The sequence below is a fragment of the Oncorhynchus keta genome, chromosome 28, assembly GCF_023373465.1.
Source record: "Oncorhynchus keta strain PuntledgeMale-10-30-2019 chromosome 28, Oket_V2, whole genome shotgun sequence".
Lineage (NCBI taxonomy): Eukaryota > Metazoa > Chordata > Actinopteri > Salmoniformes > Salmonidae > Oncorhynchus > Oncorhynchus keta.
This window is the reverse complement of record NC_068448.1, coordinates 55,654,450-55,675,516: the sequence shown is the minus strand read 5'-3', so window position 1 is coordinate 55,675,516 and position 21,067 is coordinate 55,654,450. Positions and strand designations below refer to the sequence as shown.

Genomic DNA, 21,067 nt, shown 5'->3' with positions numbered 1-21,067 from the left:
CCCAACATAAACCACTACAATTAACAGTAGGCTATAGGCGAAACTTTTCCTAATGTTTGTGAACAATTGTGTTGTATGTCCTGTCCTTATATATGCCTGTCAAATAAAATGTGTACCATACTGTGTTATCTGAGCAAATTAATACGATAAAAAGTCAATACAACACATTTATGAAAATGTGGGAGAAATTCATAATCTTTAGCGCATTGACTGTCAGAAATGATTGACTTTACGTGAAGACTTTGTGTGTCTTCACGAATGTAGACCTAACCAAAATAGCCAAAACGCATATTCCATTTGTTTGGTATCTAGTTTAGACATATTTAGACACTGTGGGTATATGTTTATATGGAGTTAGCTTGTAATTTATCAGCCTAAATATATATTTCAAAAAATTATTCAAACAATCATGTTCGATTCCAGTTTGATTTTGAAAACAGTCCCTATCTTCATCGGGACAATATTCTGATTAAAAAACACACTTTTTCTGCATTCAATTCTAGCCAAAATTATTGATTCATTTGAATCCCTGCGTCTGTGTCACTTTGGGCTGTTGTGCTGACTGTCTTTTCTCCCCTTTCTTTCTTGCAGACAAGTGTGGGGACAACATCAGAATAACCAATGCGAATTACCTCACCTCGCCTGGGTATCCGACATCATATTTGCCATCTCAGAAATGCGTTTGGGTGATAACAGCGCCTGGACCTCACCAAAGAATTCTAATCAACTTTAACCCGCATTTTGATCTCGAGGACAGAGAGTGCAAGTAAGTTGACTTGGCTGCCCACTACACCGTTCATGCATATTGTACATGAAAGCCCGCCATCTAGTGGCGATGGAATTATTGCGAGCGCAGCGCTGCTTGCATGTGTGAGGCAAGAGTATTTAAAAAAAAACACTTGCATCAGAGTTTATTTTCTTGTCATTGTCTGAGAAAGATTTTACTCAAAGGACTTAATATTTTTCAGATTCTCATGGGTCTTTCCATTGAGGAAGTAAGCCCATTTCATCTAAACTTCGATACATTATACATTTCTCTTCCTCTTCTCATCATAGTCCATTAGAAGGGGAACTGACCCATCCTGCTGGGTCAGTTACAGTTCCATGTTTGACTTTTAAGCTTTAAGGTGTTATGCCACTCTAGGTCAAACGGTTAACCTGTTGTCGGGGAGGTCTAAGCCAGGCAGCCAGGCTATGAAACCGGAGCTCCAAAGTAATGTGATGAGCCTGCTGCCTCCCTGTGTCAGTGGTGCCCTGAGGTGAAGCAATGTCTCAGCCTGGGCTGGCTGGCTGCCTATCCCTCTGTCTCTGCCTGCGCCCCAAACCCTGCCCTGTTCCCGGTTCCCTGTGTGTGTTCCCTCTGTGCCTTTGTTTACGCTGGAGGGGCAGCTAGAGAACACAGAGTGAACAGGGATGGATACTGTTACTGTATCCCCACTCCGCACTACATCCAAGCTCTCTCTCTTTCTCTCTCACTGCTATGCCGCTTGTGTTTTCGCTGAATACCACATAGGCCCGTAGATTGCACTGTTTTAATAGGATCTCTGCCCACTGGGCACAGACGTCAGTTTAACAACTAGTTTTGGTCTACACTTGATTTAGTTGTCAGCTAATGTGGATTCAAAGTGAACTCAACAATTATATGAACCATGTCATTGGATTTAGGTGAAAAGTTTGGTGAAAAAAAAGACACTGTGGGTTATACCGCTTTACTGCTTCTATAAGGGACCATTCTGTGATTTACTGCTTCTATAAGGGGCCATTTTGTGATTTACTGCTTCTATAAAGGGCCATTCTGTGATTTACTGCTTCTATAAAGGGCCATTCTGTGATTTACTGCTTCTATAAAGGGTCATTCTGTGATTTACTGCTTCTATAAGGGGCCATTCTGTGATTTACTGCTTCTATAAAGGGCCATTCTGTGATTTACTGCTTCTATAAGGGGCCATTCTGTGATTTACTGCTTCTATAAAGGGCCATTCTGTGATTTACTGCTTCTATAAAGGGCCATTCTGTGATTTACTGCTTCTATAAAGGGCCATTCTGTGATTTACTGCTTCTATAAAGGGCCATTCTGTGATTTACTGCTTCTATAAGGGGCCATTCTGTGATTTACTGCTTCTATAAAGGGCCATTCTGTGATTTACTGCTTCTATAAAGGGCCATTCTGTGATTTACTGCTTCTATAAAGGGCCATTCTGTGATTTACTGCTTCTATAAAGGGCCATTCTGTGATTTACTGCTTCTATAAAGGGCCATTCTGTGATTTACTGCTTCTATAAAGGGCCATTCTGTGATTTACTGCTTCTATAAGGGGCCATTCTGTGATTTACTGCTTCTATAAAGGGCCATTCTGTGATTTACTGCTTCTATAAAGGGCCATTCTGTGATTTACTGCTTCTATAAAGGGCCATTCTGTGATTTACTGCTTCTATAAGGGGCCATTCTGTGATTTACTGCTTCTATAAAGGGCCATTCTGTGATTTACTGCTTCTATAAAGGGCCATTCTGTGATTTACTGCTTCTATAAAGGGCCATTCCGTGATTTACTGCTTCTATAAAGGGCCATTCTGTGATTTACTGCTTCTATAAAGGGCCATTCTGTGATTTACTGCCTGGTTGACCACTGCCGTCTTCCAGAGGAGGATCCTGGTGGTCCTGACTTTTCCTAGCTCAGATTTAATCACCCAGGGACTGTTAAAATGTCGCCAGGCACAAGGTTACTGCGTGTGTGTGTGTGTGTGTGTGTGTGTGTGTGTGTGTGTGTGTGTGTGTGTGTGTGTGTGTGTGTGTGTGTGTGTGTGTGTGTGTGTGTGTGTGTGTGTGTGTGGACATATAGAAAGAGGAAACAATACTTTTGTTAATGGAATTAACCAGGAATGAGTTTCCTGTGTTTAAACACACACACACACAAAAAACAAGGAATTCAGCCTCAAGGCACAAAATGCAATATTGCTTCCCTTTTTTCAGTTGAAAAGAAATGTCCTCGGTGAACTTCAAGTTTGAGCATTTCCGTGTTGTGTACAAATGATTTCTAACGTTTCAGTCCACATCCATTGAAGGGTTCTGTTTTCCACGTTGGGGCTGACCTGCCATGCAGTTAATTGCTTGCCCCTCCGTACATTTGTTAGTTGCGTACAAAAAGCATGTCATTTTCCTTGTTCCAACCTTTGCCAAACGTCCTTATTATGTTTGGAGCAGAGCCAGGGTTTACAGTGTTTTTACTGTGTAATGCTGCCCGTGGAGTGGTCACGGGTTATAAACCACAGCGCTAGAGGGAAGCACACTAACAACAACTAACCTGCAGAGACATCTTTGAAACTTAATCAAGTCACTAGTGATTCATGTGGTTCATGCAGTTTATGCATCCCAAATGGCACCTTATTCCCTATTTAGTGCAGTACTTTTGGCCAGAGCCCATAGGGTTTCCCATAAGGCTCCGGCCAAGAGCGGTGCACTCTAGGGAATAGGGTGCAATTTGGGACGCAGTAATATACAGTGGAGAAACAGGGTCAGCTTGACCTCAAGGCTCTTCTACTTGAACCACTTCTCCTCTACACTGTTTGGTCTGGTAGCGTTTCTTAGTCCACGTTTTAATCCAGTGGGTGTCATGGGACTGTAGTTCCACTAGTTTCCCCTTACGTGTTCACTTTAGACTGGATCGGGAAGATGGCCAGTGACATTGGACGAGTCCCAAATATCACCCTATCGCCTACATAGTGCACTACTTTTGACCAGAGCCCTGGTCAGAAGTACTGCACTATACAGGGAATAGGCTGGCGTTTAAGATGCAGCCATTCAATTAGGCTCTCTTATTTTTCATGGCCCTAGGTCTCAACTCATGTCGCCTAATGGTGCTTAGTAAAGGGAAGGCCACTCATCTTAATAGCTAGAGGGACATGTCATAATGTAGATAAGTCCATTGGGGCATAGGAGGGAGAGATACTGTATGTGCTTCATGGCCTTGGTGTCTTTGTGTTGCTAGATAGCGGTTGGGTTGGTGTGATTTGTACAGCAGCAGTAATCAGACTTCCATGGGCCATCCAGTCGCAGCTCAACTCAGACAAAACAACCCTTGCATAATGGAAACTGAAGTCCCAGAATGGATGCCTTGCCTTGCTTATCTGATGGACCAGTGCGTAAGGGGTAAGCAGGCAGCTACAATGCAAGCCTCAGTGCGCTCCCCTGCAATTTAATTATTGGTCCAAATGGAACACACATGCTCCACATGTGCTCCTACATTGCCGTTATCAGCCAACCAAACAGAAACCAAACAAAAGGCTGAGTCTACCTCTGTTGTTACACGTGTGACTGGCTGACGGGTTTGTTTGAAAGGTTAGGGCTGCATTCCAAATGGTGCCCTATTCCCTTCATAGTGAACTACTTTTGACCTGAGCCCGATGGGCCCTGTGTTCTCCGCTATATAGGGAATAGGGTTCCATTTGGGACTCAGGCTCAGTCTACAACTCGTATCCTGAGAGAGTGGAGAGTTGGAGGAAAAGCGTTCACCGGTAGATAAGGACTAAGTGGCCATTGAACAGTGAATGTGGGAAATGTTTACCTTTCCATGCAGTGTTGTATAGACTCTCATGCTGTGTTTTTGGGTTACGCCACCGGTGTAGCTCTCACAAACCAAATGAAGTTTGAGGTAAAAGCCTGGTCCGTCAAGACAAATATTTGGACTCAATTTGCTCTGAAGTTAACTTTAGACTTAGAAAACCTTACAGAGTGTGATGCTGTTGCTTTCTACGAAAGCTGCTTTGGTTGGAATCAACATTCCACCAATATGATAGGCTTTTGACAGCACAATGAATCATTGATGTGCTTGGATCCTCTGACCAAACAAAATATCGGACCAATTCTTTCTATGCCTACATAATGTGAGATCCCCTCATAGCTATGGTGAAGACTGCTGAAGAGTAGAGCTGCCTTTTGACGGAAAGAGGGGTTAAAGCTGAGCGATGGGGTAAGAAAAGGAGAGGTTGCTTTCGATATGAAAATGCCTCTCTGTCCGCTATGTTTTTGAGAAAAGATAGGTTAAAATGGAGAGATGAAAAGAGAGAGGATGATTCCTTCTATATGCGAGTGAGTCTCCTTATTCCTTCCTCCCTCTTCTTTCCGCCTGTCCTGTGTTTGCTGGACCTCAGAGAACAGTGAATTCCTGTGTGACAGCCCATGCAGTCCTGAGATGGCGAGGAGACATGGAGGGTGGGGGGAAATATTCGGAGAATGCCTTCTAAAGAAGGCCCTTTGTGGGCCACTAACTGAGCTCCCCACTAACTGAGCTCCCCACTAACTGAGCTCCCCACTAACTGAACTCCCCACTAACTGAGCTCCCCACTAACTGAGCTCCCCACTAACTGAGCTCCCCACTAACTGAACTCCCCACTAACTGAACTCCCCACTAACTGAACTCCCCACTAACTGAACTCCCCACTAACTGAGCTCCCCACTAACTGAACTCCCCACTAACTGAGCTCCCCACTAGCTGAGCTCCCCACTAACTGAACTCCCCACTAACTGAGCTCCCTACTAGCTAAGCTCCCCACTAACTGAACTCCCCACTATCTGAGCTCCCCACTAACTGAACTCCCCACTAACTGAGCTCCCCACTAGCTGAACTCCCCACTTCGTCCCCTAGCCCCCCCTCCATCTCCCCTGCTACTGACTGTGACTGCCCGTAACTCAAGGCTTGAAAAAGCAGCCTTTTCTTCTCTCTAATTATGACCCCCTCCCCTCTCCTGTCGAGTAGCCCCCTCAGAGAGCCACATACCCTGCTGGGAAGACAAACACTCTTCGCTGTGGTCTGAGACAATACACATCCTGCCTGCCTGCCCTCTGCCCTCCACTCTCCGCCTGCCCTGCCGGGCATTCCTCCTGGCTAGCCCTGCTGGACTAAAGGCTTGCAACCCAAATGGCACCCTATTCCCTGTATAGTGCCCCATAGGGATCTGGTCAAAAGTAGTGCACTATGTAGGGAAAATGGTGCCATTTGGGACACAGACCTTAGACTACAGACATGAGTTACAGCAGGGAAAAGCAGGGGAAAGTCTACTCAGCCCCCTACTGGTTCTGGAGAGTTCTGTTTTATGTAGGTCTTTTTGTTCTGCACGAATCCTAAGACCCTGACTGACTCATAGGTTCGTAACACAACACTTCATGTTTAACAATGAAGACCACCTGTTCCTCTCAGAGTATACGAGGGGTACTGTGAAGAAGGAGGGGATTTGTGCTGCGACTGCTTCCCTGGTACTGCCACACAAGCCTGCCTGGGCCTGAAGCTCCCTGCTGGGGTTGGGATATCAGTGGGTCTTCTCTCCTCTGTGGAGATGCTCCATCTCTGTGTGGAAGTGCCCCATAACTCTCCCCAGAAATCCCCTGAATAAAGTGCGCTGACTCTCCCACTCACTTCCCCTCTCACTCCCTGGATGCGTCCCATATTCCACCCTATTCCCTATATAGTGCACTTAGTTTGACCAGAGACCTATAAGCCCAATAGGGCACTATAAAAGGAATAGGGTGCCATTTGGGACGCAGAACCCTGTCTCACGCTCGTCCGCTGCACAAGCAAATATGGAGGTGGTGAGTGGGCTGCGTGATCGTCCATCAGCCTCCGTTGTCATGGAGGAAAATAAATAAGGCGGGAATGTAACGAGGCTTTTTTAATTCTCTGTCGGGCACGTTCAGGTCTTCCAAAACAGGCAGGCAGGCTGTGACCTCTTAGGGCCAGGGGAAGAGATTTGGGCTGACATGAATTGTTGGAGATACTTATAGCCTGACTAACAGACAGGATTTCTAGTTGTTTATGGGTCTCTTTTGTGTGAGTCTGTGTCAGTGAAGCAGTTCCGCTGTACAACATCAAAGCAGAGTTGAGGCAACAGAGGCAGATCTGCTCAACGAGGCAAAATGCAGAGAGCAGCAGCACTGTGTATTTTAACTACAGACGAGGACAATATCGGCTGAAATGATGCACCTGGTCCGCCTCCAGAGTTGTACAGTAGGAAGTAGATTGTATCTCAAATTACATTACAGCAGCACCACTGATAGCAATTTGCTTCAAGGTGAGTAGTTGCTCTGAATTATCACAAATTCCCAACTTGCCATAACAGAAAAGAGGACACAGGTTTTTCAGAAAGCCCTGTTTTTCTGGTACATTCACAGCATACAGAAAGACTTCTGGACAGTCCGGTGACCCATTAAAACTAGTGTAATTAGCATTTCCCAGCAGATGAAAGCCCTGTCTAAACTATCTCTCTGGGGTCATGTTTAAAAGAGAGGTTCACCTCTGTCATATGATAGAGGACAAAAGGCTTTAAAAGGAGAGTGGTGTAGGAATCCTCTTGACTCTCCCTCTCTCTCTCTCTCTCTCTCTTTGTCTCTCTCTCTCTCTCTCTCTCTATCTCTCTCTCTCTCTCTCTCTCTCTCTCTCTCTCTCTCTCTCTCTCTCTCTCTCTCTCTCTCTCTCTCTCTCTCATTTCTCTCTTATGTTACGCAAAGGGTTAATGGTGGCAAAAGTCCTTTGGCTAATGAGCAGGATTTAAATGTGTGTGTGTGTGTGTGTGTGTGTGCGTGCGTGCGTGCGTGTGTGTGTGTGTGCGTGCGTGTGTGTGTGTGTGTGTGTGTGTGTGTGTGTGTGTGTGTGTGTGTGTGTGTGTGTGTGTGTGTGTGTGTGTGCGTGTGTGTGTGTGTGTGTGTGCGTGCGTGTGTGTGCGTGCGTGTGTGTGTCTGTGAGTGTGTATGTGTGTGTGTGAGAGAGGGTGTGCGTGCGTGCGTGTGTGTGTGTGTGTCTGTGAGTGTGTATGTGTGTGTGTGAGAGAGGGTGTGTGTGCGTGCGTGTGTGTGTGTCTGTGAGTGTGTGTGAGAGAGTGTGTGCGTGCGTGCGTGCATGTGTCCCTGGCTGGGGCTAGACTAGAGGAGATGGGTTTGCCGGTAGTGAAGTGTTCACCTTGGCCAGTGTTGGAAGGGCAGCCTGATTGAAAAGCTTTCTTGCCGTGACATCTGCCGTCCTCCCTGCTGCTCTGTCACTACTTTGATTCATGCGCGCCCAGCTCACGCACACCATGACCGGGAGGCGAGCCACTCTTCTACCCCGCAGGAGAGGACTCCACTTCAGAGGAGGAGGAGAAGGAAGAGGAGGGGAAGATGAAACAGGAGGGAGAAGAAGAAAGGAATGAGAAGAGGAGTACGGGGACTCAGTCGTAAATCAGAAAACAGCAGACTTGCAGACCTATAACTCTGCTATGCAACGATATAAAGATATCATGTTTCAGGTTTATTTAATCATCTATGTTCACTGAGAATGGATGATTTAGTATCTGAGTTTTGGTTGGTTGCGGCCTGTTTAGTGTTTTCCCTCCAGAGCCATATAAGCATCCCTATATGGATTTTTAGTGGATGATGTCACAGCCCACACAGCTGAGGGAATTCTTGTAGTATGCCTTGCTTTTTATCCAAAACAGACTCCCAGGAAAATAACTTCATGGACAAGTACATGGTAGCATCCCAAATGGCACCATACTCCCTACAAAGTGCACGGTTCCCTGCATAGTCTGTATGGGTTCTGGTCAAAAGTAGTGCACTATGCAAGGAATAGGGTACCATTGGGATTCAGCCCATGATTAGAGAACTGCATTGTCTCTATCTGGACACAGATCTATGGACTGTAAGAAATTCATACACATTTGAATTCCAGAGAAAGGCGAAAAAGCATTAAACACTCAGGTCGTAATTCAATTAGAGTGCTGTTTCCAAAGACATACAGTCTCAACTCAGTCGCTTTTTAGATAAGCAACAGGTTTTTCTCTAGCTCACCTCCTCACTTCTCTCTCTCTCTTTCCATGTAAGAGAGGCTGTTTTAAACATGGAGTCTTTCTGGTTGCGCTCAAAACAACAAAAGGGGAAAATGAACAAGGGGTAATTATGAGATGGCTGTAGGAAGAAGAGGGGGGGGTAAGTAGAAAACAGTACTTCACAATGCTTCTCTTCTCCTCCACCTTCCACCCTCCCAGTCTCTATCGGAAAGAGTCCATGGAATCTTGTTTTAATTGATGAGGCCTATTGGAGGTTGTGGAGGCCTGTTGACGTGGCCGGCTGGGGCTGTAGTCAGTGGTGTTAATACACCTTGTCTGGGCATGTTAGCCCTGTTTGGTTTAGTGCCGTAGCCCTGAACGGCCCTCGGGGTTTGATTGATGTGCCCTTGTTTCCCAGGTCCTCCCAGGCCTGTTTGTTGCCCTAAAGCCACCTTGCTTAGTAGGAGAGGCTTTGAAGGCCAAGTGGGTTTGTTTTGCAGTCGGTAGGAAAGTCCTTCTTATCCTTCTATTTCAGGCTGGCTGGATTCCAAACGTCCTCGGTCCATAGTTTTCCGTCCGATCTCTGTGATTATGCACACCGTGGAGTGGTTTGCCAACCTGTCCGTCGATAGCTGGTGTGGTGTTTCCCGGGCCCTCACTCCACAGCTCTCTGGAGGTTGACAGGGGTGTGTGTGTTTGTGCATGCCTGCGTCTATGTCTGTGTGTGTGGGCCGACTGCAAGCAGGAGGCAACGGCAGCAGGACATCAGGCAGTGATGGATGTCTCTGGACCCCGTTAATCTCTGATTGAGTTAAAGCTACTCCACAAACCCTCGCTTTGTTGGCTTTCCTACTTGATATCTTCTCTGTAAATCAACAAAGCTACCGCCTTTTCCTCACATCATAATTACATTACCTAAAATAGCCTCAATAGGCACATGGATGGTATATTTCGTCCTTCTGCACCACTATATAGTACCCTTTTAAGATTGAATTGTTTCACAGTGGGGTGCTAGTGGCCTCCCTGTTACAATACCCTACCCTGGTGCCACCCCCTACCCCTGAACCGCGCCACCCCTAAGAAGGGTCATAGAGAGGGCCTCTCACCTCCTCTCCTCGCCATCCTTGGGCCCTTCAGAGGCTAGAGGGGGACATGAGCTGCATATAGCGGCACCCTATAGTGCATTACTTTGACCTAGAGCCTCTGGTCAAAAGTAATGCACTATATAGGGACTAGGGTGCAGTTTAGGACGCAAGCATGATCAGAGGCAGCTAGTTACTAGGCGAATGGGCTCCAGCCAGACCAGGGTGTGCATGTAAGGCCCAGTAAGGAGAGGTCAGAAAATTGGCCTTCCAAAAACTTGGCAGGACCGGCTAGGCTAGCCCATCAGATCAGCACTTTAATCAGCATGGGCAGTGGGTAAAGACTGGGCAATGCCAACCCCTCCATACACCCTACCCTCTGCCCGGCCCACAGCCCTCAGCCCACACGTTGTTTTTGTTGTTGTGGAAGAGATGCACTGCTTGTTACCACCCCCTCACAGCCTAACTCAGCATGGCCTATTTGGCTTCCGAACAACATCATCGTTAGACAAATCAAGTATATTAAAGTGTGAACAAAGGGGAATTTTGATTGGAAATGAGGATGGGATGAGGCAGCCATGAGAAGAGGATGTGAGCGTCCCTGGCTATCTGGCAATCAGTCAAATAACTGGTCACGCCAAAATACATGTGGCACACACATTCCAAATGACTCCCGTTGTTTTCTTATCGTCATCCTCTTCCGCTTCCTGTCAGGAGCAGAAATAAGGAAGAGACCTCGTCAGTTGCATAACCAAATGAATTCAACTGAATTGTGCCTTAACCCAACCCCTCTGAATCAGAGATGGCGGGCCGCCTTAATCAACATCCTTGTCATCGGCACCCGGGGAGCAGTTGTTGGTTAACTGTTGATTCTCCGGCTCAGGGATTCAAACCAGCGACCTTTCGGTTACTGGCCCAACACTCTTAAGCGCTAGGCTACCTGCCACTTCTGTCTTTATGTGTGTGATAGAGTAGCAAGGGCGCCCTGCACAAAATCCCTTTTCCTTCTGTCCTCCCTGCTCCTCTCTCCAGCCAATAACGGGGCTATCCCAGAATTCTATCCCAGCCCCTACAGACTCCCAGCCGGCTGTATGTCTCTCTGACCTGGTCCAGGGCTCGCAGGGCCCAGCCTCCCATAAACCCTTGCTGTTTCTATGCTGTAGTCTTCTGGGAGGGTGGATGGGGAGGAATAGTTAATTGAACAAGTCCCAGTACAGTTATTACTATTGCCCGCCAGCTCCCTAGCCAGTGTGGAGCCAGATAAAAGCATCAGGGGATGGCTGAGCGAGAGAGGAGATGGGCCTGTCTTGGTCTATCCTGCTCTGCTACCCGGCAGTAGCAGAGGACGACACTGACCCTGTGCCCCCAGACCACCAGCGTTTTTCATGTTGTCACCCATTAGCCTAATACTACCACTACCTCTCTCTCTCTCTCTCTCTCTCTCTCTCTCTCTCTCTCTCTCTCTCTCTTCTCTCTCTCGTACTACTTCTCTCTCTCTGCCCCCCATTCTCTCTCCCTTTCCTCTCACCCTTTCTCCTCCCTCCTTTCTCTCTCCTCATTGTGGAGAGGAAAAATAGCCAGAAATGCCACCCAATATCTTTACCTCTGTTTGACCCCGTTCCTCCCCCTCCCATCCCCCCACTCTTAGAATCCACTGTGCAGAATATACACACAGCTCGTTACTCACGAGGGAGGGAGGGAGCATGCATCTCACAGTAGTCAACAAATGGGCCATATAGTTTGAAAATGATCTCGTTTTTGAATGTGCGTGTCTGTTGTTCTTCTTTTTTGCATATGTCTTGCTCGCCGTGCTGGCTGTCTCGTAAATCAGAAGTCATACCGTATCTTCTCTTCAGTCCCACACAAAGTTCAGTGGGTCATGAGTCCATTGTTTACAGTGAAATACTTGTTGACCCTCTTCCTCCTTCCGCCTTCCTCCTTGCCTCTCATTTTCATAGCATTCATCATATCATCATCATAATGAAATGGATTAGAGGGATTATTATTATTTGTATGGTACGGTATTCCTTCACGGCAAAGGCACTTCCTCTTCTCATACTCTTCCTGTACAGTGTCAGAGTGACCCCAGGATGACCCTGTATATGTGCTCTGTCAGTTACACTAAGAGGACATGGGGTCAGGCATCATTACAGGAGACATATGCAGGGCAGGGAAGGCTCACTGACCGCAGGGTCACATGTCATGGCAGGCAGCCCTATTAAGATCCTATGAAAGTATTAACATTAAAATTCGATGGCCGGCCCCCATTCATGCTTCATGCCGGCATTCTAGCTTTAGTGGTATAGGGCCAGGGAGACTAGGAAAGGAGGGGTTTTATTACCCTTTTATCACCCTTGACTTGTCATTGTTGTAACAATGGCCCTAGGAACTGTCGGGGTCTGAATTTACAACCGAGTCAGAAATGTAGAATACAACAGGTGCAATTTTGACATTTGATTGTGCATCATTCAACAGTTTTTCTCTTGTAATGTCAGTCACTGACAGTCAATCAATTAGCCATGTCAGTTAACAATTTTTGGATTGGTAGGTAGTGTAGTCAGCTATCTAAACTTGTAGTAATCATGGCTGAAAACTGACCGAGCACTCAGGGCATGGGCCCAGGTCCCTGGCCTCCAGGGGGCCCACATTGATTCTGTTAGTCATTCTCACTCAGATATCAAATTAAGATGGCATAAGTCATGGCAAAATGTGTAATAAAAGTGCAGGAAATTAGCTGTAAAACGGAAGAAAAAAAATATCTGTGCCCCATGGTAAAATTTGTAGAATTGCATGAATTTTGTACATAAAATTGTTACATTTTCTCGCAGTCTAATGGCAAAATGTGTAGAATTGCAGAAAACGTGCTTTAAAACTTCAACATTTTCTCTACGCTCCGTGGAAAATGTTTTAGAATGAAAAGAAATTAACCTTAAAACTCACATCCGCCATCAAGAGGGGGACCACTAAAATGTTTTGGCAGAGTAGCCCCCAACCAAATCCTATTTAGGGCCCCCAAAAGGCTAGATCCAGCCCTGATCTAAACCGTGCTGCAGTATAGCCCCCTCTACTCTTCTCTTCTCCTCTCCTCTCCTCTCCTCTCCTCTCCTCTCCTCTCCTCTCTATCTCCTCTCCTCTCCTCTCCTTTCTCTGTTATCACAGCCCTCTCAGATATCAAGGTGGGACAAATGGGAGCTGTCCTCTCAGTAATAGCCCCAGAAATGGCTCACTGACACAGACAATATGAGGACCTGCTACTCTGCTACTGTCTGTTTCTACCTTATCGTCTTTTTTTATCCACTCTTCCTTCTTTCTTTTCTTGTCCAATTTCCAATCTGCTCTCTCTCTCTCTCTCTCTGTTTTTACAAGGTTGCTAGTTACTCTGTTGTGGAATTTATCCAAGGTTTTGTTTGTACAGTACAGTATACAGTGGCTTGCGAAAGTATTCACCCCCCTTGGCATTTTTCCTATTTTGTTGCCTTACAACCGGGAATTAAAATGTATTTTGGAGGGGGGGGTTGTAACATTTGATTTACACAACAACACTTTGAAGATGCAAAATATTTTTTCTTGTGAAACAAACAAGAAATAAGACACAAAAACGGAAAACTCAATCACGCATAACTATTCACCCCCCAAAGTCAATACTTTGTAGAGCCACCTTTTGCAGCAATTACAGCTGCAAGTCGCTTGGGGTATGTTTCTATAAGCTTGGCACATCTAGCCACTGGGATTTTTGCCCATTCTTCAAGGCAAACCTGCTCCAGCTCCTTCAAGTTGGATGAGTTCCACTGGTGTACAGCAATCTTTAAGTCATAAGACATTCGAGGTCTGGGCTTTGACTAGGCCATTCCAAGACATTTAAATGTTTCCCCTTAAACCACTTGATTTTTTCTTTAGCATTATACTTAGGGTCATTGTCCTGCTGGAAGGTGAACCTCCGTCCCATTCTCAAATTTATGCCAGCAGCATACCACCCTGCATACCACTGCTGGCTTGCTTCTGAAGCTAAGCAGGGTTGGTCCTGGTAAGTTCCTGGATGGGAGACCAGATGATGCTGGAAGTGGTGTTGGAGGCCCAGTAGGAGGCACACTTTTGTCTGGTCTAAAAAATGACCCAGGGCAGTGATTCGGGACACTGCCCTGTGTAGGGTGCTGTCTTTCGGATGGGATGTCCTGACTCTCTGAGGTCATTAAAGATTCCATGGCACCTATTGTAAGAGTAGGGGTGTTAACCCTGGTGTCCTGGCTAAATTCCCAATCTGGCCCTCAAACCATAACAGTCAACTAATAATCCCCAGTTTACAATTGGCTCATTCATCCCCCTCCACTCCCCTGTAACTATTTCCCAGGTTGTTGCTGCAAATTAGAATGTGTTCTCAGTCAACTTACCTGGTAAAATAACAGGTAAATAAATATTAAATCAAATCTCTGGAAGAATGAAACATATTTCCCTGTATTTATCCCCATCATTCCTTCAATTCTGACCAGTTTCCCAGTCCCTGCTGATGAAAAACAGCATGATGCTGCCACCACCATGCTTCACTGTGGGAATGAGAGGTGTTGGGTTTGCGCCAGACATAGTGTTTTGACCATCTGACCAGAGTATCTTCTTCCATATGTTTGGGGAGTCTCCCACGTGCCTCTTGGCGAACACCAAACGTGTTTGCTTATGGCTTTTTTTCTGGACACTCTTCAGTAAAGCCCTGCTCTGTGAGTGTACGGCTTAAAGTGGTCCTATGGACAGATACTCCAATCTCCTCTGTGGAGCTTTGCAGCTCCTTCAGGGTTATCTTTGGTCTCTTTGTTGCCTCTCTGATTTAATGCCCCCTTGCCTGGTCTGTGAGTTTTGGTGGGCAGCCCTCTCTTGGCAGGTTTGTTGTGGTGCCATATTCTTTCCATTTTTTATTCATGGATTTAATGGTGCTCCGTGGGATGTTCAAAGTTTCTGATATTTTTTTATAACCCAACCCTGATCTGTACTTCTCCACAACTTTGTCCCTAACCTGTTTGGAGAGCTCCTTGGTCTTCATAGTGCCGCTTGCTTGGTGGTGCCCCTTGCTTAGTGGTGTTGCAGATTCTGGGGCCTTTCAGAACAGGTGTATATATACTGAGATCATGTGAGAGATCATGTGACACTTAGATTGCACACAGGTGAACTTTATTTAACTAATTATGCGACCTCTGAAGGTAATTGGTTGCACCATATCTTATTTAGGGGCTTCATAGCAAAGGGGGTGACTTGTCAGTTTTTAAATTAAATATTTTTTTTGTAACAAGTTATATTTTTCATTTCACTTCACCAATTTATCTATTTCAATTACAGGTTGTAATGCAACAAAATAGAAAAAACGCCAAGGGGGTGAATACTTTTGCAAGGCACTGTAGGCAATGTTGCAAGACATGAGGCAAGACTTCAGTATGTGGGGATTGTTGAGTAATGTAGTTGGTTATTCACTGTCACCCGACCCCGAGTTAATGTTCTAATGCATTTCCTAGAAAACAATCTGCTTGGATATTCAGTAACAGCAATGTGACTACCTGAATATTCATAAACATGTTCTTCTACAAATATGCATGGTATTTCATTTCACGAGCTGACTTGGAAAGGGAAAAGTGCTAAATGCATATTTCCATTCTGCCCAGGGCGATTCTCTAATTAATTGTGGTTATCCATCCCTGTTTTATTCATGATAACAAGATGTTTTATGGAAAATGAAGGGATCGTAATGAGTGCAAAATACCAGCACTTTAACACTTTCTCGCATCACTACCACAATTATTGCTTCCATTAAATGTTTAACCCCGTGAATAGACAGTGAAAGGAAATAGATTCCAGGGTGAAATGGAATACAGGTTTTCTGTTTGTTAGCATTTAGCTAGCCTTCGAGCGTGTCTCCAAAAAGAGCTCTACACATTAAGCAATTAGATCAAGTTGAAGTTTATCGTTTATCCAACGATTGATTTATGACTAGTGGAACGACTGGTCGAAAATTCCTTTATCATACCGGCTGTATTTCTGTATTTTGAAAGTTCTATATCTTGCAAACTTGATTGCTGACCCGAAAAATATTTTGGGGACTATATCACCAATGGACTAATGGAACAAATACCAAAATATCATTTTTGGGTGGAGTTTTCCTTGAAATCTCACCCCACAGTCCAACTGGAGTTCCTTTTAGTCTGACAGCAAACCATGTATAATCACGTTATCGTGACTTGTCATGGCTCACGGTGTGTGTGTGTAATGATCTGGTGAGCTCATAAACAGCAGTTGTGCTACAGAAATATGGTACTGATCTGTTTTGGTCTTCTGGGCTTTCTGTAGGGCCTAGGGAGAAAGTGTGTAAGCTGAACACACCTCGTAGTTTACGAGAAGCTAAAACAGCAAAACAGCACAAAGCCTTGCACGTACGACAAGGACATGAGGTTTACAGACCTTCGTTTGTGTGGTTGGTTCTATTCCTCGAGCTGTCTTTCTCCCCCTCCCCCACATACCTTCCTCTACCCTAGCGTGAGCCAACGCCAAATGTAGCAGATAGCGACCCCCTAAGGCTAACTAACTTCTCTCCACATTCTGTCTGCTCTCTCTCTCTCATATTTCCTAATGAAGGTGCATTGTGTTGTGTCGAGGTGCAATAATTGGGTCTAAATACCCAAATTCATTCAACTGATTGTTGGATAGAACGCATGCAGGATCTCTCAACAATGTCATTCACCAATGACAACGATCTGATAATGATATATCCATCAATGATAATGATCTGATAATGATATACTGTATCCACCAATGATAATGGTAATTGCAGAAGCAGCCTCAAAATCAAAACCAACCGGTCACATCTAAAAATATGACATTGGCTGGGCTTTGCAATGAGCTGGGCCGGGCTGATCCAAGCGAGGCTCGCCAGAACGAGTGACACGCAAAAGCCTTGATGGATGCAGCTGTGGAGGACTTTGAGTAGGGAGGATCTTATACAGACATGTGGTATGGTATAAGGGCCAAATGAGAAGCTCTCCTCCGCTCTCCCCTCCTTAGCCCACTTCTAAACACTTCGGTTCTAATCATTCTTCAGAATGGTGGTGATGGTGGTGGGACCCACCACTGGGTGGGTCCCTCCCTCCCTCCCTCCCTCCCTCCCTCCCTCCCTCCCTCCCTCCCTCCCTCCCTCCCTCCCCCCACGCACGCACGCACACACACACACACACACACACACACACACACACACACACACACACACACACACACACATTCCCATGCACACACACACACACACGCACACACACACACTCCCTCACTCACAGACACACACCGGTTCTAAGGGGACTTGGTTAGGCACTAATCTGTCCTGACTCTCTCCCGTTGGCTGAATGCAGGACTGTTGGAGTAAGAAGCTATAAAAAGCCACTGATTGCTTGAGACACCCTTGATGTCTCACGTCCAAGTTTCCATTTCAGCTCAGTGAACTGTGGGTCTTTCCTACCCTGGCTACTCGGCAGTCTGAAATCACAAAGTTAATAACTCGATTAGTGTGAGACGGAGTCGGACGTTTAAATGTCGAGTCTGTTGCTGCCCACCCTGTTCCTTCCTTGTCTGTCAGACTCAGCAACTGACAGTTAGTTCATTACAGACCTGAGGAGGGAGGAGGGGAGGAGAGGGGGAAGGAGGTTGGGTGAGACTATTATTATAGTTGTGGGTTAATGAATGTGACATGCTGGAGGAAAGCTGTAAGCACAGTCCATCTGACCTGGTGAGGTACGTCCCCTTCACGCTCTGAAAAAGAAGGACGGCGGCCTCCTTGTAGAAACAGTAATGATGTGATGCTCCAGTCCTGAGTGACAGTTTGTTAGCCCTGACGTCTCGCTAGCAACTGAGCAGAATTTTAGATCTCAGAGTGCGGATTTTTGGACAGCTGACAACAGGCTTTACCTGTAAATCCCATCTAGAACTCTCTGAGGCTGCGTCCCAAATCACACCCTATTCACTATTCACTTTGTAGTGCACTACTTTTTTACCCCATAGGGTACTGGTGCACTATATAGGGAAAAGGATGCCATTTAGGACGCAGCTTATAGGCCTCCCAGTTCAGTTCTGTTGTTTGGACCACTTTAGTTAGTTTTAACCCCGAGAGTTGTTTTTGTCGTGTTTGGAGGTGACATGTTTCTAGAAAAAGAAACACTAGAGAACAGACTTGGAGTGCATCCCAAAAGGCACCCTATTCCCTATTGCCCCATGTGCCCTGGTCAAAAGTAGTGCACTATGCACTGTAGGGATTTGGCCGCCATTTCGGACGTAATCTTTGACAGTTTGCTGTGACACAGTTCTACCAGGGGAAAGAATATAGAAGAATATTTGTACATTTGTTTTATAGCTTTCTACTCGGTCAATGACTTATGTTTCTAAACGGGCCTGATTTAAAGAACTATAACCTATTGTATCAAGCTTTAACAGCGCTTTATGACATTATTCCTTATTAACCAGGATCATATCCCATCTATCATAACCACATCATATGCTTTTTTTATATAGAGCTATAGAGATCAGCATTTCTAAAAGGGAAAGCTGAAGGCAGTTTAAACTGTGTTATATTGTTAGCCTGTGGTTCATCGCCTCCTCTTGGGTTGTGTGAGGTGGGTTAATGTTCCCGTTTGACACAGCAGGATTGCTTTCTCTCGCTCCCCGCAGTAAGAAGGCAGGGTAATACATTTGGAGGCGCTGAAGCGATGGTCGGGGAGAATTAGATTCATCCCTTTTTTGCTTTTAATTTCCCCTCTGGATTGGCAGACCATTTTCACTGTTAGTGTTGTGGGAGGCACATCCAGGCTGGAGTGGAGCAGACAGATTAATGAAATGTTATAGCTGGGGCATGATTCAGCTGGATCCTACTGTCTATAAGGGAAAAGGACAACATGTAACGTAACAAATTACTATACTGTCTCTGTTGGGGGGGGGGTCCAAATTGAACTTTGTGGAGCCTGAGGAGAGTATGAAATGAAATGATGAATCGAGGGCAGCTGGAGGACAGGCCAAGCTTAAAAAGTAGGCCATCGCCTCTGTGTTTGGATGAGAACGGTATTCCCTTCTAAGGGCGTCTGTCTGGTCGGGGGTCTTTGGGTCAGGCATTATGGTTGTTGTTAACGGACCTCCCTCACTTCAGAGGGCTCCCAAACACACACACACACACACACACACACACACACACACACACACACACACACACACACACACACACACACACACACACACACACACACATAATTTCATAAAGAATATATATTTTTTAGCACACTGAAAATGCAGTGTTTCTATGTCAAACTGTTTTGTTATATTTCAGTCTTCTGTGATGTATATAAAGTGTAATATTAGGATGCAAACTCAACTCTATATCTGACATGGTACATGTTTAAGCCCATAACTATGTGTGTGAGGTGTATACTTTTGTTTCAAGGTAGATTTGTATAAGACTACCAAGAATCACTCTGTGTGACCCTGATTTAACCCATTGCAGTACAAGGTTAATATGTCTGTCAATCGAAAGTTGTTCTGAGGCTTTGCGTTGTCCAGCCTTGCAAACGATCCTATAATGACTTCCAGATGACAACAGCTTGGGCTAGGCCACAGAACCACTGCTCTCAGATCAGATCATAGCGGTGCCTATAGACCTGCTGAAACACAACCACCCGGCTAACAGAAGGCCCAGGGCCGGACATTGTTGAAGCAATGAAGAACTCTTTTTGTTTTGCCTCGTAAGCAGACAGAAAACCCCCAGGGCGCGTCGTCCTACATTCCCTCGTTCATTCGACTCCTCTGTCTCTCCATCCCTCCGTCTACATCCTCTCTCCCACTGCGCCGTCTTTATGAGGTCTTCTGAGGCTTCCGATGATGTACCAGAGTAAGAGAGGTGAATTATAGACAGAACACAACAGAACAGATTGATGCCCTCTGTGCTGTGAGCTGTGGAATGGAAAGGTCCGACTCAGTCTGCAGAGAGAGGAGAGCCCAATATTGCAGAAGGGGATACTGAACAAAGCTGTACACCCCACCACAGAAACATATGGCTTACAGTAGATATGACCTCTTTCTGAGATCATATCTTGATAAGCTGCAGGTTGCCATAAGCACTTTCTAATGATCCAGTGTGTGCCCCCCCTCTCCTGTGTCGCCCGTGGCGCCTTCCTTAACATTTCCCAAATACCCCCCATTTAAGTGTAATTCAAAGCAGGCGAAAGAAACCATTTGAGGGGGGTGGAGGGTGGATCATGTGGATACTTGTCTCCTTCCACCCGAGGGATAGCCCCCTATTCCAATCCATCACTCAGAGCGTAGCCTGAGTCATCTATTGTGCAAATACCATAAGCATTTAGTGAATTGACCTACCTTCACTTGTTGAAGTGAACGTGTATTGACAGTCATTTGGGGATCGGGGTGTAGCCAAACGGAGAAAGCAGACTCTTTCTAGAGCCTAGGAGGCACATATTTTAGCGAAGTGTGCGGGGGTGCGCGGTTGCGCCAGCTAGCGGTGGGTGTACGGATGCACTAAGTAGCTGGGTCTAGGTTATGTGTTTTTAATGGTTGACAGTAATGAGAAGGAGGATTGGAGGGAGAAGACAGCAGGTCATGAGGTTTGAGCAGGAATACATTAGATAAGTGCCCCACCGAGCTGAATTCATTGGGAATGGGCGTTATGGGTGATTAAATACCATGGTAACCTGAACCCACACAGCTCCCCTTACTGCACTCTGTCTGTCAATCACAATGAAAACAAAGCATGGAGTATGTATCTATCCAGCACATGCATACACGCATAGGCATAAACACACACACACACACACACACACACACACACACACACACACACACACACACACACACACACACACACACACACACACACACACACACACACACACACACACACACACACACACACACACACACACACACACACACACACACACACACACACACACTTTGTTTATCAGTCTAGATCACCTTAGGCTGTGTTCATTCAGACCACCCATTGCTCAGATTCAGATTGCCTTGACTCACTCCATCTTATGTTATTCACACACAATGTGTGTGTGTGGCCTGGCTCCCGTTGCTACCCACTCGTATTTGGAAGGTGCTTTCCTCCCTGGTCTTAAAGCTTCATGCTGACTCAATTAGCCAGTTCCTCACGTCAATAGCCCTGCGTCTGAA

At 45.8% G+C, this 21,067-nt stretch overlaps 1 protein-coding gene across 1 annotated transcript in view; it reads left to right on the top strand.

The window, feature by feature from the left end:
• LOC118371079 (neuropilin-1a) overlaps window positions 1-21,067 on the top strand; it is an 83,987-nt gene that overhangs the window by 3,594 nt on the left and 59,326 nt on the right. Inside the window, exon 3 of the mRNA XM_052483305.1 lies at window positions 592-766. Coding sequence (XP_052339265.1) covers window positions 592-766 — 175 coding nt within the window. The remainder of the gene's footprint in view (window positions 1-591; window positions 767-21,067) is intronic.